Source organism: Telopea speciosissima, chromosome 8 (genome assembly GCF_018873765.1).
Source record: "Telopea speciosissima isolate NSW1024214 ecotype Mountain lineage chromosome 8, Tspe_v1, whole genome shotgun sequence".
Lineage (NCBI taxonomy): Eukaryota > Viridiplantae > Streptophyta > Magnoliopsida > Proteales > Proteaceae > Telopea > Telopea speciosissima.
The window spans coordinates 36,654,352-36,680,623 of NC_057923.1; the positions used below are offsets into that span (position 1 = coordinate 36,654,352).

General features: G+C 42.2%; 1 protein-coding gene across 4 annotated transcripts in view; it reads right to left on the bottom strand.

Moving 5' to 3' along the window:
• LOC122671651 (WD repeat-containing protein 11-like) overlaps positions 1–26,272 on the bottom strand; it is a 153,450-nt gene that overhangs the window by 37,191 nt on the left and 89,987 nt on the right. For all 4 annotated transcript variants that reach the window (XM_043869000.1, XM_043868999.1, XM_043869002.1 and 1 more), the window contains exon 6: positions 4,894–4,960. In XM_043869000.1, coding sequence (XP_043724935.1) covers positions 4,894–4,960 — 67 coding nt within the window. The remainder of the gene's footprint in view (positions 1–4,893; positions 4,961–26,272) is intronic.

The following is a 26,272-nucleotide window of genomic DNA, read 5'->3' on the forward strand; positions in this document are numbered from 1 at the left end:
GAAATGCTGAAAACAGGAAAAAACTTGACTTTTTGAGTGCATAAGATAAACCCATGTATACCTAGAATGACAATCAATAAAAGAACCAAACCAACGATGACCAGAAAGGGAAGCTTTACAACTAGGGCCCAAAACATCATAATGCACCAATTGAAAAAGTAAAGAACTAATTTTATTGGAAATCGAATAAGTAGAACGTGTCTGTTTGGCCAGAACACAAGCCTCACAAAAAAAAATCGTTCTTATCACATGTTTAGAGTAAAGTAGGAAATAAAGATGCTAATATTCCTAATAGAGGATGACCTAATCTAGATTGCCACTGGTAAATTTCAGAACAGACTAAGGAGTTCTGATGTGGAGATGGTAACGGGGGTGGAGTGAGACGACCATCATCAAGCAGGTACAAGCCACCATGCACTTTACCCAATCCAATTGTCTTCCCAGAGGCCAGATCCTGAAACACACAATGGAAAGGAAAAAAAGTCACTTTAAAGTTAAGATCACGAATAAGACTACTAATGGAAAGAAAGTTAGTAGTAAAATTAGGAATATGCAAAACCGAAGACAAAGTAAGGGAGGAAGTGCAGTTGATGATTCCTTTTCCACATATGGAGGAAAGGGATCCATCAGCCACTTTGACCTTGTCTTTCCCAAAAGTGGGAGAATACCGATGGAACAGGGTAGAGGAACCAGTCTCGTGATCCGTAGCCCCAAAATCTATGATCCAAGGATTGGAAGCTACAGAAGCACAATGACCACCAAATGGAATACCTGATCGGGCAAAGAGTGAACTTGAAGGAGCAGAAAAGGTGGCAAGAGCTGATGTAGTAGAGGCAGCAGCAGTGGAAGACCTTAGCATTCATAGGAAAGCCTGTAGATCATCCTGGCATTGACCAGTGTCATTAACCGGAGCTGTAGGAATAGATTTAAAGTGGTTTGCCTTTTTTTTTGTCTTCTTCTTGGCAGCCCGTTTAGCCTCAAAGTCAGCTGGTTTCCCGTGAAGCTTCCAGTACTTCTCTTTGGTGTGGTAAGGCTTGTGACAATGCTCATAAGTAACAATCCTTGTAGTAGAATCATCAAGAGCAACATGTTCGACAGGTGCAGGAGTAGCTTCGGCAGCAGACTGGAGGGCTGACTTGTCAGTAATAGGAGGGTGAAGCATAGCAGCCCGACGATTCTCTTCAGAGGAGACCAATGGACATGATTGTTCAAGTGTGGGAAAAGGGGAATGACCCAATACTGGAACATGAATCTGGTCATACTCCATGTTCAAACCAGCCAAAAAATCATACACCCTGATGTAGTGATATAAGCAGCTGTAGTGGGATGGTAATCAGAAAAGTGGTCTAGTTGCTGCCAGAGACTGCACAAAGTAGCATAGTATTTGTAGACAGATAACTCCCCCTGAGTAGTATTATTGGACTTCTTCCGAAGTTCATACACCTGTGCATCATTACCAAGCTAGCCATATGTCTCCTTGCAAGCAGACCAAATCTGATGGGCTGTATCAAGGAGAAGAAAACCATTGGCAAGGTCAGATTGCATTGAGCCAATCAAATAGGACATCAGTATACCATTGTTGGAGATCCATCTGGTCAAGAGTGCCAGGAGCAGTCGGCATGGTGATAGTACCATTAATATGGCCAGTAAGCCCACGGTCAACAATAGCAAAGTATGCCGAACGGGACCAGATCAAATAAGTACTCCCATCCAGTTCGATAGGATTAGGGAGGACATCACGGTTGTCATTCCTACCAAGCCCATCAGTAAGACAGCAACAGAAGTGCCAGTGGAGACTTCAGAGTCATCCATAATGCAGCAAAAAAACCTAAATCGCAGAGGAGGGCTGTGGTGCTAAGAAACCCAAGAAATCCTTCAAATTAAAGGTTGAAAATTGGAAGAGAATCCCCTTTCAATGTCACAATATATGTCTCCAAAAATCAGCAGCAGCAGACAAGTGTAGCCCCTAGGTCGATTTTTTCAAGGTTTTAATAAAAACCCTATAGGCTGAAATCGATACAGGGAAGAATAGGCCCAAAAACTGAATTGTTGGGACTCAAATTGGAGTCAAATATATCTTTATAGGTGGAGAACCAGTCTTTAAAAAATTAATTTAACCTTGGAATGAGGTGAGAAAGGGCAGCAGCTGGATCTATGGATCACCTCTTGAGTGCTGCCTTATTGAAGAATAGAAAACAAAAGAAGCAAAAAGAGAAGAGAAGAGGAGATCGAGAGGGAGAGAGAGAGAAGAGAAAGAAGGAGCTGAAATTAGAAGGTAGAGGACTCTAATTCAAAACCTGCTCTGATGCCATGTTAACAGATTTAGAATTAGAGCAAGGCTTGGATGATTAACAATCACCCCAAGCTCTTTATTTATATCCTTGAGAATAGAGGACAGAAATACAAATTAGCAATGTGGGACTAACGCCCACATAACAGAAAAATAAAAGAAACATAATAAGTGTCCAAAATACCCCTACGATTCTAATAGTTCTAACAGTTTTCCTTCATTTTTCCGTTAGTATAGGAGCTATATCGAGTTTGTGAGTGAAAAGGGCTTTTTTTATGGAATGTATCAATGGTATCAGTATGTATCGAGATGTATCGAGCCGAATCGACCAATACGTATCGATACATATTAAACCACCTGTATCGATATGTATCGGTCGAATCGTATCGTATCGTATCGGCCTGTATCGGCTGATACATTTCGATACTATCCAAGACAGTCCATTTTTTTAAAGACGTATGGGTACCGACCGATACCAATACGTATCAGCTGATACGATACGATACGTACCACTACTTTAAACCTTGGTTGTGGTTGTGTATTGGAATAGACGTACATTTGTTTTGTAGAATGGACATGCATCTCCTGGTAGGGGCCTTTTCCATTCTTGGTTGAAGGCAGGAGTGCATGTGAACTGGTGACTGGTAAAATTGGACAGCTCCAACAAGCTTATGTGCACAGGTATATTGTCGATCATAGTGCAAGCAGAAGATTATTTTGATACACAGATTCACCCCGCTCCCCCATATCAGTGCTGAAGTCAGTTCAACAATAACCAGATCCTTCAAACATGAATCTTAAAAACTAATTCTTTTGACCTTATGCTGGACAAAACATGGCCCTAAACACAGACTAATGGCAGAATAGGATCCATGTGGCCAACCAAAAGTAGGATAAGACGTAATTCAGTTGCACAAGGATTTTTGTAGTTAATAACACCTAATCAACAAAGCTCCTCAGAAAAAGGTTTTTGATGATGGTGCGGGAACTAGTCATACGGAGTACCCAATATTTTTGTTTTTGTGTAGTGTTGCATGTGCATGAATATTGATAAAAAAGGAAACAAGTTTTCAGAAACTTCTACTAGCTACCAAACAACTTGGAAACAGCCTCTCCGCCCTCTCCGTGAAGCGAGGGTAAGGCTGCGTACATTTGCCCCTCCTAGACCCTGTAGTAGCGGGAGCCTCATGCACCGAGATGCTCTTTTATTAGATTCCATAAAAAGAACCATCAATTACATCATTAAATAAACTTGAATATGAAACTGTAAATGAAGCTTCCTCAACACCGTCCATAAAATCTATGTATGACAATGTCAAGGATCAAGATCTCGGTTTTCGACCAGCAAGAAACTGAGATATGGTCGAAACTAGACGAAACCAATGATTTTTTCTCAGCCAACTCGAGTTGGTGGTTTCGAGACCCAGAAATGATTTTTTTATCTAATTTTTTGTGTACAATCTATTTTTGACATTCTAAACACATTGCATGCTCTATTTTCACAAAAAAACACTCAAAATAGTACTTGTGGTTGTTGAAAGTTTACTAGTATACACATAGTGTACTACGAATCATAGTTGTCAGGCCAGGCACTTATTTATACCAAATATCATTAAAGTAATTTTTACTTAGGATATTATTCATAAGTAAGCAAATACCCCCTATTTGAATCCAATAAAAATAGTTAAAAAATAAAATTCCAAAAGGATAAAAAGTCAATCCCCAGTTCAAGAACAAAAACTGGATTTTCGATGGTAGGTCAAAGTTTCAACTTTCTAATGTTGGGGTTTTTCTCAAATCTAAAAATTCCACAAATCTTAATATGGTAAAACATTACTAAAAACCAAAAGTGTGATAAAATATTCATTTGTTTTGATGTCTTTAAAGATTATTTTCATTCAGAGCCACTTTGACAGCATTCGCGCACACCAAATTAATTTTGACCAGAACATAACTACTTCAATATAAATCAGATTTAAGCAATCTTGGATTTGTTAGAATACTTTTTGAAGACACTAAAACAAATGAATATTTTACCGTACTTTTGGTTTTAGTAATGTATTACCATATTAAGCTTTATGGAATTTTTAGATTTGAGAAAAACCCTAGCGTTAGAAAGTTGAAAATTTCACCTACCGCCGAAAATCCAATTTTCGTTGCTGAACTGGGGAGTTGACTTTTTATCTTTTTTAAATTTGACTTCTTAACTATTTTTATTGGATTCAAATAGGGGGTATTTGCTTATTTATAAATAATATCTTAAGTAAATGAAATACAAATACACTTGTTTCTGGCATAAATAAGTGCCTGTCCTTAATTCTAGCCAGGTTTCCTCAAGTTTTAATGGGGATAAGTGGCAATTATATAGGTATTCAGGTCAAAACTACCGAAACATGGTCAAAACATGGTCGAAACTAGTCGAAACCCACCGAAACCATGCACTTCTAAAATTCCCTTTTTAACTTCGTCTCGGTTTCTTGCAAAACTGAAAATCTCGGTGGTTTCGGTCGGCGAGTTCTTTTTCCATGGATAATGTATAGTTTTGAAATCAGATTTGGTGTACGACAGAAACAAGAACACAAGGAACTAGGAAGATAGCATACCATTATTGGATTCTTTGTCATAGCCCACACCTCCACAGGTGCATCACGAAACAAAATGAGAAGATACCTGAAATGAGCTCTGTGTCATATCAAAGAATATTCAACACTACAAGGCATGATAAGATAACCAACATAACAGCAGATATATATTCCATACAAAGTAAATTAACCATTTGAAAAATGTCTTCAAGAGTTGGAGGATAAAACAATCATTTCCAACTAACCAAAAAAAACCTGAGAGTATAAATTATTTTTTATTTTTCAGTAATTTTAGATATATCTTGGCCATACAATGAATACAAATTATTTACACCAATATGTATAATTGTATATTTAGTGGTTACGGCCAAACTACAACTAAGGGTTTTTTTCACTTTTACCAAATAAATAACAGCTTCATTAAGAAAGAAGAATAGAGTACAACAACAAAAATATAGCTGAGCCTCACGAAAAAAAAAAACAATACAAAACACGAGCAAAATCAGACAACACCACAAGCACATTGTAATAAGTAGGAAAGTAACAAACATACATGGACTTCATCTCTGCACTCTCTTGGACTTTGTTGGCCCATCTGCTAACAATTACTAGATCTTGACCTCCAGGAGAGCACAATGTTCATGGAACAGAGATAGCTCTAGCCATCTAAATCTGATCAGAGAATCTTCCAGGACCCATTAAGATAGCCAAACGATAGCTCCAGTCCAAAGGGAAGATTGTTGATATCAGTCACCGGTTAATCCAGAGCCCCAACTCCCAACTAGGAGCTTTGTACCTAATTATGCATATTTTTGGGGAAGCAGTTTTCTATCTGGGAGTGTGGCATACGCCAGCACTCCCGTGTGTCTATCTCTCTCCTCTTCAAAACAAGGGGGCAGAGGTGTCTTTCCTTCCTAACCCAAACCCGAAAATCTCTTCTTCACCCGGTTTAGTTCCTGTTCGCCTATGCCTCCAGAATCCTTCGACCCCCATTTTGCCTTTGGCCATTACTCCTTGCTATCATCTCCGCTCCTACCACAGGCGTCATAGGAGCTCTTCCCAAGCTTGCATTTTTTGCCCCAGCCCCCTTGGGCTTGAGTTGCACTCTCTCCGGATGTCTCAATCAATCAAGAAGTTATTTGGAATACCAGGGGTCTTAACTCCCCCTCCAAACACTCTACTGTTCATTCTAGAATCAAATCTCTTCGTGCTAGTTTTTTCTGCCTCTTAGAAACTCACATAAAAGAGGCAAATGCTGCCAAAATCCTAAACTCCATTGCCTCTGGCTGGTCCCTCTTAGCTAACTACTCTTCTCACCCTAATGGCCGTATTTGGCTAATTTGGGACCCTTCTAAAATCAACCTCTCCCTTCTTTCCTCCTCCTCCCAATTCCTTCACCTCAGTTTCTCAGATTGCCTTGGCCATTCTAGCTTCCTCTTTACCTTTGTTTATGCCTCAAACAACCCCGCTGAAAGGTTATCCCTATGGATTGATCTCCGCTCCATTGCTGGTCCGATTGGTACCCTCCCGTGGGGTCTTAGAGGTGACTTCAATGTAGTGCGTTATGATCATGAGAAACAAGGAGGTGACCACTTAGATCTTGATTCTGTGGATGCTTTCAACTATTGCATTGAGGACATTGGGGTTAATGATATCAGATGGTCTGACCTCAAACTTTCGTGGAATAATAAACGTGCTGGTACCTCCCATATCGCTTGCAAAATAGGCAGAGTGCTGGGAAATGATGCCTGGCTCTCCACTTTTCCCTCTTCCCATGCCATTTTTGACAATCCAGGTATATCTGATCACTGTCCTATATCTCTGTTTATCTAACCCTATATTTCTTTTGGGCCCAAACCATTCAAATATTTTGACATGTGGTCTTCCCACCCTACTTTCCTTGCTACTGTGAACGAGGCTTGGGATAAACCTCTTCATGCTTTCTCCTCCCCCCCTCCCCCCCCCCCCCTCATTGCTTTTGCCAGGAAGCTTAAGAATGTCAAGTTTACTCACAAAGATTGGAATACCACCTCCTCTGGTAATATTTTTTCTCAAAGGGTTATTGATTGTAAAGATAAGCTCTCTAATATCCAAACTCTTCTTCAAACCGATTTCCTCAATGCTCCACTTGTAGAAGAAGAAAAATTACCTCCTCTGAGCTCTCATCTTTATTTCTCTAAGAGGAAAGTTTTCCAAGGCAGAAGTCCAGGATCACTTGGTTGGAATTAGGTGACTCCAACTCGGCTTACTTTCACCGCTCTTTGAAGCCTAGAACCAATATGAACTCTATTTTACAGCTTTCAGATTCAAATGGTTCTACTATACATCGGGTCAAGGACATTAAGGAATTAGTGGTTGATTATTTCAAAAATCTCTTCAGTGATTCACAGGAGTTTTCAGGCCCAATTCCTAACAATTTGTTGAGTAAATCAATTCCCACAGAGCTGCCACCTTCTCTCCAGGACATCCCCTCTGAAGATGAAATTGTTGCTTCCATTCGTTCTCTCAAAGAAAATAGAGCTCCTGGCCCTAATGGTTTCAGCTTGGGATTCTTCCTAGCTTCTTTGGACATCATCAAGGAAGACCTCATAAAGACTGTCAAGAGGTTTTTTTCTCAACCCCAATCAAATCAAAAGAATCAACCATACTTTTCTTTGCCTTATCCCCAAGACAGAGGATGCATCAAATATGGGGGATTTTAGGCCTATTGCTCTATGCAACCTGCTTTACAAATTTATTACTAAGATCCTTGCTACTAGATTAAAGTCAGTAGTGGATCTCCTTGTCAGTAGGATCAGTCTGCTTTTATCCCAGGGCGAAGCATTTCAGACAACATTCTCCTATGCAATGAGATTGTGAGAGGATTTGACAGAAACTCTCATTCCCGTGCCACTCTCATGGAGATTGGCATCCACAAGGCTTTTGACTCTTTGAGATGGAATTTTATTGATAAAGTTTTGATCTAGATGGGCTTCCCTCATGTGTTCATCCATTGGATTCACCAGTGTATTTTCACTCCAAGATTCCCAGTGTTGGTCAGTGGTAGCCCAGCTGGTTATTTTCCATCTTCAGTGGGAATTTGTCAAGGCTGCCCCCTATCCCCTTACATCTTCACTTTGGCCCTAGAAGTTCTCTCAAGAAGCATCCAAATTTGCATAGCTCAGCAGCTCATTGCTCCTCTCCCCAAATGCAAAGCTCTCAAGCTAACTCACCTTGCCTCCGCTGATGATCTCATGATCTTCTCAAAGGCTTCTATTAGTTCTTTTGAGAATATCATGGCCTGCCTGCAGCTCTTTGAAGATCTTTCACGGCTTCGGATTGGACCACAGTGGATAAGAGCGTAGAGGGGTTAGGAGGTTGTCTCAAACTCTCAATAAGGGGTCTCGACACAAGGAATCAAGCATCAGAGAGCTTTCTAGATTTTCTGTGCCAGAGCAAAAGGGATTGAAGGCGACATTAGACTGCAGATTCAGAGGGGCAGAAAGTCTTCGATCAACCTTATGCAAACAAAAACGATTCTACATAGTGTAACGTGGTTCAGAGAGGCTACGATCGAAGGTATTCCAATAAGGAGAGGAACCTCGTTGCTGATTGCGACCTATCGAACGTAACTGACCAGATGGAGGCTCGAGGGTGGAATAAAGAGCTGCAGAATCGTTAGTGCTCAGAGCAGCAAAACGATAGTGACCAGTGGGTAAACCAGTGGTCGGAGAATGCCTGGAGAACACTGTTGCTTGAGGACTAGAAGCCGGAATTTCTTGCCGCTGATTTCTCCGGCGATTCCTAGTCCTGGTTCTTCCTCTGGGAGGTGGAAGAGGCTGGCCTTGATGAACAATGGAGTTCGTTTGAGTATGGCGGTTCTCCACTGGATTGGAGCCCTCATTAGTATCTTCGTAGAGATCGGCTTGGGTGATCTCAGCAACTTTTGGGGCACAGAGAGAGGATTCATGTCTAATTGTCTTACAGAAGAGACAAAGAGGAGGAATCCAATCATAGTGAATCTCTTGCTCAAAGGAGAAGTCATCTCCTTCCTTCACAGTGATGAAAGTGGGAAGAGGACCATCAGCGTTAACATCGACACAAATGCGAGCAAATGCAAGACAAACTTTTCTCATTATTCTAGCATTAGAAAACAGAGGAGTTCCCACAACTGATCCAACAGTACTTAGCCCATCAGTGTACCAATAATGAAGAGGAAGGCCAGGGAGGGAGATCCATAATGGAATGGTGGATAAATCGACTTTCCTCAATTGAAGGAGACGGTGCCACTGACGAAGACAGGCTTCTTCCCAACTTGCCAAGGGCCACCTCCGAGTGCACAAACTTTGTCAAGAGCATCAGAAAACTTGAAGACGAAGAAGCCATTGTCAATGAGAAGAATGTCAAGGTTTCCCTGGGGCCTCCATTGCTTGGTAAGGGAAAGCTTCACAATATGGAAAGGGGAACGAGAGCCTAGAAAATGGCCGACAAGGCAATTTTCCCAGAGTTTTACTTCATCATCTAGCAGACCAAGGGGGCAAAGAGCAAAGAAAGGGGGGATGAAGTGCAAAGGAAGGCCCTCTCGGGTGGAAGAAGGGGCAGGACCAAAGAGACTACTCCAAGGGGGTGCAACAGCAAGATAAGGGGTTGAATCAAGGGAGGAGAGGGAGGAGGAGGAGACGACGACATCAAAGAGGCAGAGAGGAAGGCATCTTAGCTGAAAATCATGCCGGAGAGAAAGCCTACCGAAGGAAATCAACATACCTTGAGAAGAGACTGCACTTGCAAGGCGACTAGGAAAATACTTGGGATCGAGACAAAGAAAAGGTTACCATCGGATCAACAACAATGTCCGCGACTGGGAAAACATATTGCCGAGAAGAAGTGGAAAATGTGTCCACATTTGCTTGTGCATCACCATGCTCAAAGAACAGCTACAAGGTTTGCAAGGAAAAAGAAAATAATCTCCTTACCATTGAAGTTTAGTAAAAGACAGGTTTACCCTTGTTGCATCTTCAACCCAAAATAGATTTTGGATTTCAAAAAGATAAGAAGAACCATTGGGAATCATCTGGGGTGTTCCAAACCCATCTCTGGCAAAGAAAATCTCAGAATCTCCTGCACTTTCTGGCAGAAAGAGAGCTGCAACTCTCTGGCGAACACTTAAAGCTGCAACGAGAGAGAGAGAGAGAGAATAAAAAAAACACCGCAATGGGAGAACGCAAATCCTATTGTCTCCTTCACTTCTGATCATCTCTTCCTTCTTTTTCATCTTCCTTTGTCTGTTTTATCCTGCCGTCGCTGGACGCTGCAATCATGAAGAAACTAGCCGCCTCTCTCTCTCTCTCTCCTCAATCCCTAAAGACGGGGTAGCGACCCATGTTCATGGTCAGGCATTAAATATGACAACTCGAACAGGGTCACCACCATTAACCTCACTTCCAAGGGTCAATCTGGTACCCTTCAGATCTCAATCAACTCACCCAGCTTCAAACCCTCGCTCTTCAAAACAATGGTATCTCAGGGCCGTTACCCACCCTTGCAAACCTCACAAATCTCCAGGAGGTTTACTTAGACAGCAATAACTTCAGATCGATTCCTTCCACATTCTTCATTGGGCTCACCAATTTGCAGAAACTGAGTATAAGCCAAAATACCAACTTGGAACCATGAACAATCCCTGCAAATCTCGCTGATTCGTTGAGTTTGGTCTTCTTCTATGTGAGCAATCAGCATGCTTTGCTACCTATCTGTTTCAGTCCCAGTTCCAGGTGTAAGGATCTTTTCATTCATCTTTTTCCTAAATAGTTGGAGATAATAAGTTTTCAATTTTCAATTTTACCTCGTCCTTAATGAAGATTTCAGGTCATTTATGACTCCATTCAACAAAAGGTTTTCATTTTTCACTATTCCATTCAACAAAAGGTGTTTTCATTTTTCAGTTTTCTTGGACAGCCGAACAGATTATAGCATCTTTTCAAAATGCTCTGGATCTATTTAGTTCAGAATGACTCCTTTATCACACCCATGATTGGATTGTTGATCCGTTCCAGAGTGTGGCCGAGGGTACTCTTTCTCAATCATTCACTTACAAAAAATATTTCAATTGGTACTGTCACATTTCAGAAACTGAAAATAAGTTATTGTTCTCTTCATCTTCTGAACTTGATCATCTGTCAATATCGCATCTAATTATTCATTGCTCTTGTGTGATGCATGACAGTCCTCTGCAAACACAAGTGCTCTCTTCCCAACTGCTGCAGGTCAAAACCTGTTTGCCTCAAGTTCGCTGAAGAACTTGGGGTCAAAATTGCCAGCCCGAGGGTTTCCTGGTTCAATGCTGCTAGTTTGCCCGCATGTGTTTCTCTTTTAGTTACCCTATTTATCCTATATAAGCTTTGTCCTCCTGAAATCAAGGACACACCATTCGCCCCTGCTATGCCTACAAAGAAGCTGTAGCAGATGGGTCCTGTGACTCCTGTCACACGAAATGAATGGGTTATGGTTGGTGCGATGCTTCTTGCCATCTCATTATGGATCTTTGTTGAAGATAACTATGTCCAGATTCATTGTATGTAGGCTAAGGGCTGTGACTGTGCTATGACTCAGCCCTAGCCATCATATCGTATTTGTAACCAGTTATTCTCAATATAAATAAGAGCGGTCTCTATCAAATCTGATAAGCCAAATCATTCTCTCTTTCTTTTCTCTCAACTTGGTATCAGAGTGCCCAATCTTTTTTGGGAAATCTTTCACCACCACCGCCACCGTCGCATCACCACCACCGCCGAGGCTTCGGCCTCATGGTTCAGCATGGTTGACTGAACATGTGTTAATGCATGTTAGACCACGCTAAACATTGCTGACCCCTAACCACCCAACCATTATAATTCGAACATGTCTTTCCAGGGCTACTGCCACCGCCCTTCTTCTCACCACCAGCACCCCAGCAGCTCTTTTTCTCTCGCCTAGGGCTTCCTAAGCCCTGCCGCTATCCGCCAGCCTCCGCTTGGCTCTCCGCTGCCTGCTTGGCCCTGTCGCTGTCCTCCAACCTCCGCCTGGCCCTCTGCCGCCTGCCTGACCTCTTCGCCTGGCCCTCCACCAGCCCTGCCACTGGTTACTGCCCCCTGCCGACGACTACAGGGGTACCGCCTGCCCCCGTCAGCCCTCCCAGGGGCATTTTTTCCTTCTGTTGGTGCCGCCTGCTGGAGCTTCCCAAGGCTCCGCCTACCCTTCCGTGCTTCTCTAGGTCATCGCAACCTCCCCAGCACCTCATGAGCCTTCTGCCGGCCCTTCTAAGCACATCGCTGACCTCTTGTTGCCTTCTTGGGGATCCGACAGCCCCTGTTAGCCCTTTTTGTGAGCATAACTGCTGCCTTGCTACATGGTTCTCTGAGATTGGCATTTTCTCATTTCCTGTGAGGAATTTCTTTCCACCATTATGACCAAAAGGTTCTAGTACTTCCCTTGGTTCTGGGAGTAGCAACTTGGGTTGCCCTACTGCTCCCCATCATTACCATTCTCTTCAGCCAGGACCAACAAAATTGAATGGATCTAACTACCTTGCATGGTCACGTGTGTGCCTCCTTACCATTCATGGTAACCAGTTTTTGAAAAATTACTGGTGATACACCCATGCCCACTGAAGCTCCGCCTAAGGACAATTGGCTAGCTAATGATGCATTGATTATGTCGTTCCTATTGAACTCCATGGAGCCTACCATTACTTCCAGGTTTGTTCTCCTTAATTCAGACAAGGAGTTATGGGATGCAGTGAAGCATACTTATGGTCAGGCTAGTAACTATACTCAAATCTATGAGCTTCGTCGCTAGGTTCGGGACATTACACAAAAAGAATTATCTGTGTCTGCATATTACTATGCTCTCACTACATTATGGCAGCAGCTGGATTTCTATAACCTCGTTCCCATGACGAGCAGTACTGATGCAGCCACGTTTGCAAAAGAAAATGAAAATAGAATGGGTATGTCAGATATGGGCCAGAATACCGTAGGGGGTATTCTGAACTCTACCAGTGGCACTCTAGGTTAGGTCACTCCCCCTTTCGAAATTTTAGCTCATTTATTTCCTAGTCTGGTTACCCTTTGTACTAAGGATGACTTTTTTTGTGAGGTTTGTGTTCTGGCCAAACAGACACGTTCAAATTATCCTATTTCAAATAAAAGGAGTTCTTTTTGTTTTAATTTGGTGCATTCTGATGTTTGGGGCCCTAGTCATAAACCTTCTATTTTTGGCCATCGTTGGTTTGTCTCTTTCATTGATTGTCATTCTCGGAATACCTAGGTGTATCTTTTGCACACGAAAAATCAAGTTTTTTCATGTTTTCAGCATTTTCATAAAATGTTACAAACTCAGTTCCAGACTACTCTCAAAGTTTTGAGAAGTGATAATGGAACAGAGTATATAGACTTACATAGTCACAATTTCAAAAATATTTGGCTGACCATGGCATACTTCATCAAACTAGTTGTGTTGATACCCCTGCCCAGAAACGAAAGAATGACCACTTCTTAGAGATGGCCAGGGCCTTGATGTTTGCGAGGAATGTCCCATCTCAATATTGGGGGGATGCGGTACTCACTGCGGCCTATCTCATCAATAGGTTGCCTTCTAGGGTTCTTAACTCTCGTAGCCCCTCTGATGTTTTAATGGGAAATTCCTCCTTTATTGTGCCCCCCAAGGTGTTTGGTTGTGTGTGTTATGCTAGGGATACTAGATCTCCTGGCAAACTTGAACCTCGGGGACTTCGTTGTATTTTCTTGGGTTATTCTCCAACCCAGAAAGGTTACAAGTGTTAGCATCCCCCTTCCCACCGTACCATGGTTAGTATGGATGTTATTTTCCATGAGTCCCTTTCTTACTATTCTTCGCCACCTCTTCAGGGGGAGAGTTCTAGTGAAGAGGTGCCTTTTGAGATTCCTCTACCAGAGGTTCCTCAGGCTGTTGTCCAGCCTACTTTACCACCCACGACTGCTGTCCAACCTACTTTACCACCACCCACGGCTGCTGCCCAGCCTACTTTGGATGTCCAACTTCCTCTGGCTGTTCCTCCCTCACCTGATGGGAATCCTTTACAGGGGGAGACCATAGAAAATAGTGTTGTTAATGTTCCTATCCAGGGGGAGCTGACTCCAGTCCAGAGGACTATTGGTGAATTTCAGAAGAGAATTGACAACTCCAACATCATCACCTATACAAGGGGAAGATCCAACAGAGGGCAGTTGCAACCCACTGTAGCACCAGTACCCATCCAATTGCCGGCTCCAGACCCGGATCCTTCATCTCCTGATAATCCCTCTCCTTCTGACCTACCTATTGCTCATCGCAAAGGTACTAGGACTTGCACTTTACATCCCATATCTCGCTTTGTTTCGTATAGTTCTCTTTCTCCTTTCCGTGCTTTTGTATCTTCTCTTTCTTCTGTCTCTATTCCTAAAAATTGGCAGAAAGCATATACAGATGGAAAGTGGAAGGCTGCAATGTTGGAAGAAATGAGAGCACTACACAAAAATAACAAGTGGGATCTTGTGGCTCTTCCTCCAGGGAAAAAACCAGTGGGATGTAAATGGGTCTTCGTGGTCGAACAGAAGGTTGATGGTACAGTGGATCGGTATAAGGCACGTCTGGTTGCAAAGGGGTTCACTCAGACTTATGGAGTTGACTACCAGGAGACCTTTGCACCAGTGGCAAAGCTCAACACTATCAGGGTGTTATTATCTTGTGCTGCAAATCTTGGGTGGGATCTTCAGTAGTTAGATGTAAAGAATGCCTTCCTCCATGGGGAGCTTGAGGAGGAGGTATATATGGACATTCCACCAGGCTTCTCTGATGACAGGACTAGGGGTAAAGTCTGTAAGTTGAAACGTGCTCTCTATGGGTTGAAGCAGTCACCTAGGGCCTGGTTCGGCAGATTTCATAAGGCTATGATTTCAGCAGGTTATAAGCAGAGAGCAATGCTGATTACACCTTGTTCATCAGACGAGTGGGTGACAAGGTTACTCTACTCATAGTCTATGTGGATTATATCGTGGTGACTGGTAATGATGATGCTGCTATCAGGAATTTGAAGCTTCTCCATGGCCGTGAGTTTGAGGTCAAAGATCTAGGCTCTCTAAAATATTTTCTAGGGATAGAAGTTGCTCGCTCTTCAAAGGGCATCTTTCTTTCTCAAAGAAAATATGTCCTTGATCTATTGACTGAGACAGGGCTGCTATGTTGTCATCCTTCAGATACTCCTATAGATGCTACTACAAAACTTAGGGAGAAAGAGGGTGAACCTGTTGACAAGGGTGGTTATCGGTTAGTGGGCAAACTAATCTATCTTTCTCACACGGACTGACATAGCGATTCTTTGTAACTATGGTGAGCCAATTCATGCATGATCCCTATTCCTCTCATATGGATGCAGTCCGTCGTATTTTGAGGTATTTGAAGTCTGCTCCAGGAAAGGGAATTCTCTTATCTCCCAATGGTCACCTCAAGGTTGAAGCTTATACTGATGCCGATTGGGCTGGTTAATCTGACAGAAAATCTATCTCTGGCTATTATTCCTTTGTGGGTGAGAACCTTGTCACATGGCGTAGCAACAAGCAGAATGTTGTGGCAAGGTCTAGTGCTGAAGCCGAGTTTCGTGTGATTGCCCAAGGCATTTGTGAACTTCTATGGCTTAAAGGATTATTGCAGGATATTGGTGTTGTTGTCCATCTTCCCACAATAAAGCTGCCATCTACATTGCTCATAATCCTGTCCAGCATGATCGCACTAAGCATGTAGAGGTTGACTGACATTTCATCAAAGAAAAGCTCGAAGCCGGCCTCATTTGTGTTCCCTTTGTGAAGACTACTGATCAACTTGCTGATGTGTTCACTAAAGGACTGAGTAGCAAACTGTTTCATCCTATCTTAGTCAAGTTGGGTATGCATGATATATATGCTCCAACTTGAGGGGGAGTGTTAGATATGGGCCAGAATACCGTGGGGGGTATTCTGGACTTTTTTCCTCTTTATTTATTTAGTAGTTTGTATGTGGTTTAGTCCCACGTTGCTCATGTACATATGATTATTCTTTTATTACTCTTATAAATAAAGAGGTGCTTGGGGTGACTCAAATCATCCAAGCCCATCCCTAATTTTAAATCTCTCTACAGGGTATATGATTTCCTCACTAGTCTCAACCCAGAATATGATTAGATTCGCATTCAGGTCTTGAACAGGAGCTCTTTCCCTACACTTCTTGAGGCTTATAATATGATTCAGCATGAGCATCGTCTCTGTTCTGTTATGATGCCTCCTGCTGTCCCTACTCAGTCTGCCCTTGTCACTACTCCACAGCCCTCTTTACTTGTGGATACTGCTGGAATTGTTAGCAAGTCTGGTGCTACTTGTGACCCCGTGAAATGCGACTGCAGTGGTCGTCCTCGTCACACTAGGGAGACCTGCTGGAAACTCCATGACCATCCTAAAGAGAGTGGGAAGGGAGGAAAATCTGGTTCGACTCATCTCCAGGCTCACTTGACTGAGTCTACTGAGGCTCCTATTGGTACTTCATCTCTGTCTGCAAAACAACTCGTGACCCAGCTCCAACATATGATGACTCAGCTTGGTTCTGCATCTTCTACCATAGCACCCTTTACCTTGTCTGCCTCTCATTTAGCCCAGTCAAGTATGTTCTGAGTCTAGTAACTCTTGGCTCCTCCTTGATTCTGGGGCATCAGACCACATCACCAGCACTTTGGATCTTTTTCATACCTATCTTCCTTGTTTTGGTAAGGACAAGGTCCAGGTTGCTGATGGTTCCCTTTCCTCCATTTCTGGTAAAGGCACTACATGTTCTCCTACCATATCTTTATCATCTGTTCTCCATGTTCCTAATTTATGTGCCAATTTGCTTTCTAGTTCTCGTCTCACTACTGAACTTAACTGCAGTGTTCACTTTTATTCTACTCATTGTGTTTTTCAAGACCTAGCGACGGGGGCAATGATTGGACATGGTAAAGTCCAGGATGGCCTACTACTTAAACTCAAGCTCTCTAACTCCCTCTCTGTTGATCTCCGCTAATACCTTTACCCGGGCAGAGAGTTCTCTTACTCAGTTCCAGTAGTGGCAATCATTGTCTGAGGCATCCATCTTATCATGTTTTACGTCATTTATTTCCTTCATTAGTTAAACATTATTCTTTGGATGATTTACATCGGGATGCTTGTGAATTTGCCAAACATACCGGTCTTCTTATTTTCCTAGTGACAATAAAAGTTTGATTCCCTTTTCTATTATACATTCAGATTTATGAGGTCCTTCTAAATTTGTTGCTAGGGGTGGGTTTAAATGGTTTATTACCTTTATTGACAATTGTACTCGCTTGAACTGGGTTTATCTTCTTCATACCAAATCCAAGGCATTTTCTTGTTTTCAATCTTTTCACAATATGGTTTGCAACGTTTTAATGCCAAAGTCAAGATCTTACATAGTGATAATGGCATTGAATACATTGATGGATCCTTCCTCTAGTACTTTGACTCTCATGGCATTATTTCTCAAACTTCATGTGTTTGAACACCCAAACAGAATGGCATCCCAGAAGGGAAAAATCACCATCTTCCTAATGTTACTCGGGCATTGATGTTTAGCACTAATGTTCCAAAATTCTATAGGGGGGATGCAGTTCTTACTGCTGCCTTTCTTATAAACCGGGTTCCTTCAAGTGTCCTTCACTTCAAGACTCCGGTCAGCCAGCTTATGGACCATTCTCTTGCCTCTCACCTTCCTCCCAGGGTTTTTGGTTGTGTCTATTTTGTGCACAACTCTTCCCCCTCTCGTTCCAAGTTGGATCCTAGGGCAATCCGTTGCATCTTCTTAGGGTAGTCCACCCCCAAAAGGGGTGCCGGTGCTATCATCCCCCCAGTCGAAAGCGCTCTTTGTTACAATGGATGTCACATTTCATGAAACCCAATCCTACTACAAGTCATCTCTTCATGGGGAGAATCTAGTAGAGGAAGACTCCTTCTACTACCCCTCTTATGATTGATACTATTCATCTTCAAGGAGAGAAACCCAATCCAAGTAACAAGGACGTCATTACTTATACTCGAAAGAAAGAAAAGCCTGCCCTACTTTACCATCTCCATCTACGCCACCTAAGCTAGATCCAACACAAGGTAATAGTCTCTCTCCTGTTAATAATCCCTTTCCACCTTCTGATGCTAACCTTCCCATTGTTAATCTTGTGTCCTTTAAGTCATTATCTCCTTCCTATCGTGCCTTTGTTTCTTCGTTATGCTCTGTATCTATCCCACAGGGCTAGAAAGAAGCTATCTCAGACCCGGAATGGAAAGATACAATGATAGAAGAAATACATGCCTTGAAGAACAATGATACTTGGTAATTGTTTCTTTGTCCTGAAGGAAAAAGTCAATAGGATGTAAATGGGTTTTACCATCAAACAAGAGGCAGATGGTATTATTGAAAGGTACAAGGCCAGATTGATTGCCAAGGGATTCACACAATCCTACGGTATTGACTATCAAGACACCTTTGCTCCTATTGCAAAAATGAACTCTGTTCGAGCATTATTATCTTATGTTGCAAACCTTGGAAGGAACTTTCAGCAACTTCATGTCAAAAATGCCTTTCGAAATGGGGATTTGGAAGAAGTCTACATGGACAGCCCTCCTGGTTTTAGTTCAGACTCCACAGTTGGTAAAGTGTGTAGACTCCGGAAATCTCTTTAGGGCCTCAAGCAGTCTCTTGGAGCTTGGTTTGGTCGCTTCCAGAAGGCTATGCTAAAGTTTGGGTACAAACAGAGTCAAACTGACCATACCTTGTTTGCAAACACAAGAAAATAAAATCATTGCCCTTATTGTCTATGTATATAATATAGTTATAATGGGCAACAATGATGTAGAAATCTCCTCACTGAAGACTTAGTTAGCAGCAGAATTTGAAACTAAGCATCTTGGACAGCTCATATACTTCTTAGGGATTGAAGTTGCCCGCACTACAAAAGGAATTTTCATTTTCCAAAGGAAGTATGTTCTTGATCTTTTTGAAGAAACCGGTACGCTAGGAGTAAGCCTGTTGATTCTCCCATTGAGGAAAATCACCATCTTAGCAGCATAGGAGGTGATCCGGCTGATAAGAAAAGATATCAGTGCCTTGTAGGACGACTGATATACCCATGGATGAAAGTATCACACCATATCGTATCCTATCGGCTGATACATATCGGTATTGCAGGGTATCGATACGATACAATGCAATAAGTATCTTTTTTTTTTAAATAAAATAAAATGTATTGATTATATTGTATTGTATCGGCCGATACGTGTCGATACAATACAATACGCTCGATACATATCGATACGTCCTTCATTCCCGACATTATGGCTTTAATACGTATCGATATTTATCGATACAGTCCACTTAAAGTCACAAAAAAGTACTCTTTTCAACCCAGCAAGTGCAAAAGCAGAAAAACCACTCTCCAGCCACTCCCTAAACCTTGAAAAATTGGTTCTTTCCAACAAATCAAGTTAGGGCTTCCATTCAACACCTAAAAACGACTCAATCTGTGAAAAAGCCACCATCATTTGCATCATCCAAGAAGCTGGAATCCAAGATTGAAGGGGATTTCGTAGGAAAAGGTATGTTCTTGAAAAAACTTGATTTTTTTCTCCAAATCTTGCTTTTTAGTTCTGTTTTTTGCTATATATACATGCATTTAGGTTCAACCAGCTATTAGATGCATGCATGATGAACATTTGCAAGGATTTGAATTCAAATCCATGATTTTTCACCCAAAAACGAAAATGTCTTCCATAAAGTTTTTTTTTTTTAGTGGGAGACACATTGCCATCAGTATTACAACTAGGGTCAGTATTGTAGTTATATTCGGTCAGTGCACAACATCATCCTTGTCGCTCCTATTCTTTAAGACCCTTCCAACCATGCGTTTGAACCACACCGGCACTCTTCATGGCTATAGAGTGACTCTACATATAAGAAACCTCATTTTTTATAACAATTTCAATTTATCGCACCTGTCTACTTACACATTATTCTCCATTTTAATGTTATGCATGATAGAGACATAGAGTGACTATATTGCTTGTTTATATTGTTTTTTTTGTCCAAAAGTGTATTTCCATTTGTTTCTTGACCATTTCCATGTGTTTCTGCATCGTTTGATACGTATCTCTAATACGATACGATATGTCTCTCAAAATCACCCGACCGATACGATACACGATACCGATACTTTAAACCATGGACCTTTCTCACACTAGACTAGACATTGCCTATGTTGTGGGAATTGTTAGTCGATTTCTTCATGATCCAACGACTCCCCATCTTGAGGTTGTATACCGGATCCTTCATTACTTAAAGTCTTGTTAGAACCGTAGGTGTATTTCAGACCCTTCTCTTATGTTTTTTATGTTTCTATTATGTGGGCTTTAGTCCCACATTGCTTATTTGTACTTTTATTCTCTATTCTCATTGATATAAATAAAGAGCTTGGGATGGTCATTAATCATCCAAGCCTTACTCTAATTCTAAATCTATTAACATGGCATCAGAGCAGGTTTTGAATTAGGGTCCTCTACCTCTCTATTTTCAGCTCTTTCTTTCTCTTCTCTCTCTCTCTCTCTCAATCTCCTCTTCTCTTCTCTCTTTTCTTCTTTTGTTTTCTATTCTTCAATAGGGCAGCACTGATGAGATGATCCATAGATCCAGCTGCTGCCCTTTCTCACCTCATTCCATGATTAAATAAGTTTTTCGATATCAACAACACCTTGGCTGCGATATTTGAAGCTTCCCATATTTGATTGATTCCACTTCAACTGTAAGGAATCAATCTCCCTTATTGAAGATCAAGAACTGCAGCAGGTTCCTTTGTTGAAGTTTTTCTGCCTTGAAGACCCCCTAGATCGATTTCTCCAAAAACAGGGTTTTTTTCAAAACCCTAACAAATATCGATCTAGGGGCTGCTGTCCTCTGTTGGGGCTGGTATTTAAAGGGGTGGTTAGTCTCTTCTAGACCCACACTCGAGCCAAATTTCAACTCAATCTAGTGCTTTTTTTGCAGGTTTCTCTCCCTTCATCGATCTCAACAAAATCAATGTTTTTTCAAAACCCTGAAAAAATCGATCTAGGGGCTACACTTGTCTGTTGCTGCTGATTTTTGGAGACACGTCTTGTGACATTGAAAAGAGATTCTCCACCAATTTTCAGTCTTTAATTTGGAGGATAATTTGGGTTTCTTGCTACCATAGCCTTCTCTGTGATTTGGTTTGTTCTGCTGGACTTATGGCTGAATCTGAAGTTTCTACTGGAACTTCTATTGATAATGGGTATAGTAGTAATGATACCCGTGATCTTCTCCCTAATCCTATCAAACTGAATGGGAGCAATTACAAGATATGGTCTCGCTCTGCGTACTTTGCCATTGCTGGCCGTGGGCTTACTGGCCATATTGATGGCACTCCTATCATGCGAGCTGAAGCGGGCCCTTCCCTGACTAGGTGGATCTCCAACAATGGTGTACGTATGTCCTATTTGATTGGCTCAATGCACTCAGACCTTGCCGATGGTTTTCTTCTCCTTGATACAGCCCATCAAATTTGGTCTGCTTGCAAGGAGACATATGGACAGCTCGGTAATGATGCAGAGGTGTATGAGCTCCAGAAAAAGGCCATGAATACTACTCAGGGGGAGTTATCTGTCTCCAAATACTATGCTACTTTGTGTAGTCTCTGGCAGCAACTAGACAATTTTTCTGATTACCATCCCATTACAGCTACTGATATCACTGCATATAAGAAACATCTGGATAAAACCAAAGTTTATGATTTTTTGGTGGTTTGAACATGGAGTATGACCAGATTCGTGTTCAGGTATTCGGTAATTCCCCTTTTCTCACACTTGAACAATCCTATGCTTTGGTCGCCTCTGAAGAGAACCGCCGGGCGGCTATGCTCCACCCTCCTGTTATTAACAGATCAGCCCTCCAATCTGCTGCCCAGGCTACTCCTGCCCCTGTCGGACATGTTTCTCTTGGTGATTCTGTTAGAGTTGTTAGAATATCTTGTATAGGGGTAGTTCTGTCATTGTCTAGTTATAAGACATGACTAAGTTGTATTTTTACTTTCTTGTCTTATTTCCCTTTACCTCCCTAGGGAGGCTTGTGTAATTTGGAAGAGTTAATTAATGAAGCTAATATGTGTGTTGAGAATCACTCAACACACATAATCGATTCTCCCATTCTCTTCTCTTCTTCTTCTTCTTTCCTCTTCTCTCCCTCTTCTTCTTGCTGTAAACCTCTTCTCTCACCAGATTCGACCTAACTTTAACTTCCAACTTGGTATCAGAGCCAACATCTCTGGTTTGAGAGTCAGCTGAGCTCAGTGGTTATCTTCTCCTCTCTTTGGAACCCTATAAATGTAAAGGGGGTTCCATTAGAGGTTGTATATGTGAGATACTATATTTCTTACAGTCTTGGGAGTGGTATTCTCCAAGTTAAGTCCATATGGAGAGAGTTTAGGAGCTGCTGAGGGTGATTTGAAGCTATGGAAGATGACTGCCAAGTTACCACCAGCCTGTGAAGATTTTTCTTGGTTCTCCTTCTCTTCTCCATCTCTTGGCATGAGACCTATTGGATTTGCATCGCCTAGGGGTGTTGTTTCAGACCCCTAATCTCTTGTTTTTTGAAAGGAATGCTACTTAGCTTCTAGATGTTTTGAAATCTTGGAAGCAAACCCTGTTTTTCTGCCAGCCTTGGACTGTCTCAGATTCGATTCTGCCTTTGGCAGCTTGGCTGGCCTTGGAACTTGTCCCATTTACATCGTATGGGAGAGCCTTCTTGAAGCCCTAAGAGCCTGTTCTTGAAGGTGGAGGATAAGAGGACTGCTACTGATTTTTCCTTGCTGCTATACAGGTATCGGCTGCTCTGTTTTTTTTTGCTTTCTTTGAAGCTTGCTGTATTGGATGACTGAATGTGATTGAGAATGGAATGCATTGCATCTTGATACACTTATTGGATGTTATGGACTAAAGGTTCTTGGCTGCTAGAAGAATTTGGTTTTAAGTTATGCAATTTTTTGCTCTCTATATGCTTGCTGTTTTTTAGGCTTGGTCTCAGCCTAGTGGTTTGGTTGATTGAGTACCATTTGTGTATTGGTTTGCCTCCTTGTTTGGGTATACTCTACCCCACTTGCGCAAACAACTTATATTGATTGTTGAAGTGTTTGCCCATTATGTCTACTGTGTCTGGACAAGATTCTGAGGTCAGTGAACCAATTACAGCCGGCAGCCCAAGTAGTGGTTTCCCAACCATAGCTTCCTTTGATAACCCCAACACCCAGATCTCGGTTGTGAAGTTGGACAATACCAACTATTTGGATTGGTCCCGTTCTATGAAGTTGTCCCTACGCAGTAGGGGAAAGTTGGGAACATTACTGGGTCTATCACAGCTCCTGCTACAACCGATACAGGCTATCTCAAGTGGGAGACTGAGAACTCCACTGTTATGACTTGGCTGATATTCTCCATGAAACCTGAGATAGGTCGGAGGTTTATGAGTAAGGAGACTGCGAAAGATATTTGGGACAGTGTATCCAAAGTTTTTGATAGAGTTGGAGATTCAACGAAAGTGTATCAAATCCTCCAAAAGATCATTCATATGAAACAAGGTGATAGGAGTATATCTGAGTACTACAACTCTGTTATTAGCTTGTGGGAGGAATATGATCACTATAACAATCTCCAGTTGTCCAAGTCTGATGATCAGGCAAAGGTCTACAGGAGCCAAGAAAAGGAAAGGATCCTTATTTTGCTTGGTGGTCTTAACCCTGAATATGAGCCTCTTCGCATGCAAATCTTAAGGAGATCTCCCTTTCCATCTCTGGATGACGTGAGCAGCTATTTGCAAAGTGAGGAAACCAGGAGGACCACTATGGATATTGCACCATCAACAGAGAGGTCTGCTCTTATTTCTAGTTCCCACAGAGACTGGAAAAGTGGGGGGAAAGGCCAAGGGCCACCTCGTGGCGATCACCGTGAGAGATACAAATGTGATCATTGTGGCAAGCTTGGACACACCAAGGACTGGTGTTGGAATCTTCATGGACAGCCCCCTGGTATGCGTGGTGGTTCATATAGTGCCCGTGGAGGCAAGCGAGGGGGAGCTAGGGCTCACTCTGTGACATCTGAGTCTGAGCCACCTGGACCCCAGTCGGTTCCTGATTCCCTCTCACAGGATGATATTGCAGCCCTCCGTCGGTTGATGTCTCATCTTGGAGGGTCAGCTACTAGTTCTACCTCTGGAGGGTCTACTACTTCTGCCTCAGCTCTACAGGTCTCGTCTGCTCCTCCTACTGCACCCACCTGGATTATTGACTCTGGAGCCTCTAATCACATGACTGGTATGTCACAATACTATGATTCCTACTCCATTTGCTCTGGCCGGGACAAGGTAAGGGTTGCTGATGGTTCCCTTTCTTCTGTCTCTGGTAAGGGTAATGTGCGAGTTACTCCTTCTATTTCCCTTGAGTCTGTCCTTCATGTTCCCGACTTTGCTACTAACCTATTATCAGTGAGTCACCTAACCAAATCCTTACATTGTTGTGTCACTTTCTTTCCTTCTTATTGTGTCTTTCAGGATTTGGAGACAAAGAGGGTTATTGGCAGTGGGACTGAGAAAGGAGAACTCTATCTTCTTGAGCCACGGTTACCTGCTCAATATACTGTTGCAGCTTATGTTTGTGGTTGGAATGACCGTAGTACTTTGGAGTCTGTTATGCTTTCGCATCAACATTTGGGTCATCCCTCTTTTGTTGTTATGAGGAGACAGTTACCCCACTTGTTTACTTCTTTTCGTTAATCTTATGTTTTTCAGTGTGAATCTTGTATTTTCGTTAAACATTGTCGCACATCTTATCCTTATCGTGGTAATAGATCTACTGCACCTTTTTCCCTTGTTCATACTGATGTTTGGGGGGCCTTCTCCTACTACTTCTTTATCTGAATTTCGTTATTTTGTTTCATTTGTGGACGACTATTCTCGGTCTACTTGGACTTTTTTGTTGAAACAAAAGAGTGATGTTTGTGATGCTTTTAAGGATTTTTATCAACTTATCAGTACTCAGTTTGGTATTCACATCAAAATTGTTCGATCTGATAAGGGGGATGAGTACATGTATGGGGGCTCCAACAGTTCTTTTCTGATAATGGCATCACCATCAACTGGCTTGTGTTGACACCCCACAGCAAAATGGGGTGGCTGAGCGCAAAAACCGCCATTTGCTGGAAATCACCAAGGGTCTTCTCTTTGGTATGCACGTGCCTAAGACCTTCTGGTCTGATGCACTTCTTACCGCTGCCTTTCTTATTAACCGGATGCCAACTCCACTCCTTGGCTCCAAACCCCCTGGCTCTTCTTTCTCCTCAATCCTCAGTTTTTCCCTAGTCTCCACGAGTCTTTGGTTGTGTTTGTTATGTACATGTCAACAAATCAGCCCGTACCAAGCTTGATCCCAAAGCTCTCAAGTGCATCTTCTTGGGCTACTCTGATTCCACCAAAGGGTATAAGTGCTACCATCCTCCTTCCCGAAGGCGACTTCTCTCCAAAGATGTCACCTTCTTTGAGTCTATTCCTTTTTTTTCTTCGTCCCCTCGCCATTCTGTTCAGGGGGAGAGTACTAGCAGTGAACAGAATGCTGATGTCATTCCCTTCCTATCTCCCTTGCCTACCTCCACTGCCCCATTCCTATTTGATATTGGAAATGTTAAGGATGTCGATTAGTTTAGTAGTCTGGGGGGTGTTTGGTTTGATTTCTGTCTTATTTATGTTTATAGTTTCTTTTCTATATTAAGGGTAGTTTAGGTATTTACTCTTGTAATGGGCTTTATTCAATATAAGTAATATTGTTCCCCTCACGATTTAATTAATTGAATCGTGAGGGAGTTTTCCTGCTCTCTCTATCGATCTCTCTTCTCCATCTTTCTCTTCTCTTCTCCTTCTCCATCTTCTTCCCTCTTCTTCTCTACTGGTCACGATTGCAGGTCTGCACTCTCACATGGTATCAGAACAGAAATTCTGATCCACGATCTGCTCCTCTCCTGCAGTTTTGAAGATTTTTCTGTGTTCTCTCTTATCGTGGTCCACAACAACCATATGCTGCCTTATATTGTCTGAACCCTAGTCATATTATAATGAAGGACTAGGGTTCCCTGCTGTGCTACTGTTTGGCTGTCTGCAAGGTGGATGATTGAAGTGTGTTCTGCCCCAACCTGAAATCGATTTTCCAAAAACCCTGTGGAAATCGATTTTGCTTCTCCTGGATTTTTTTTTCTTTTCTCTACATTGGCTGCTGGTCTGGGGTTTTCTTCTCTGCTGTTCGTGATTATTT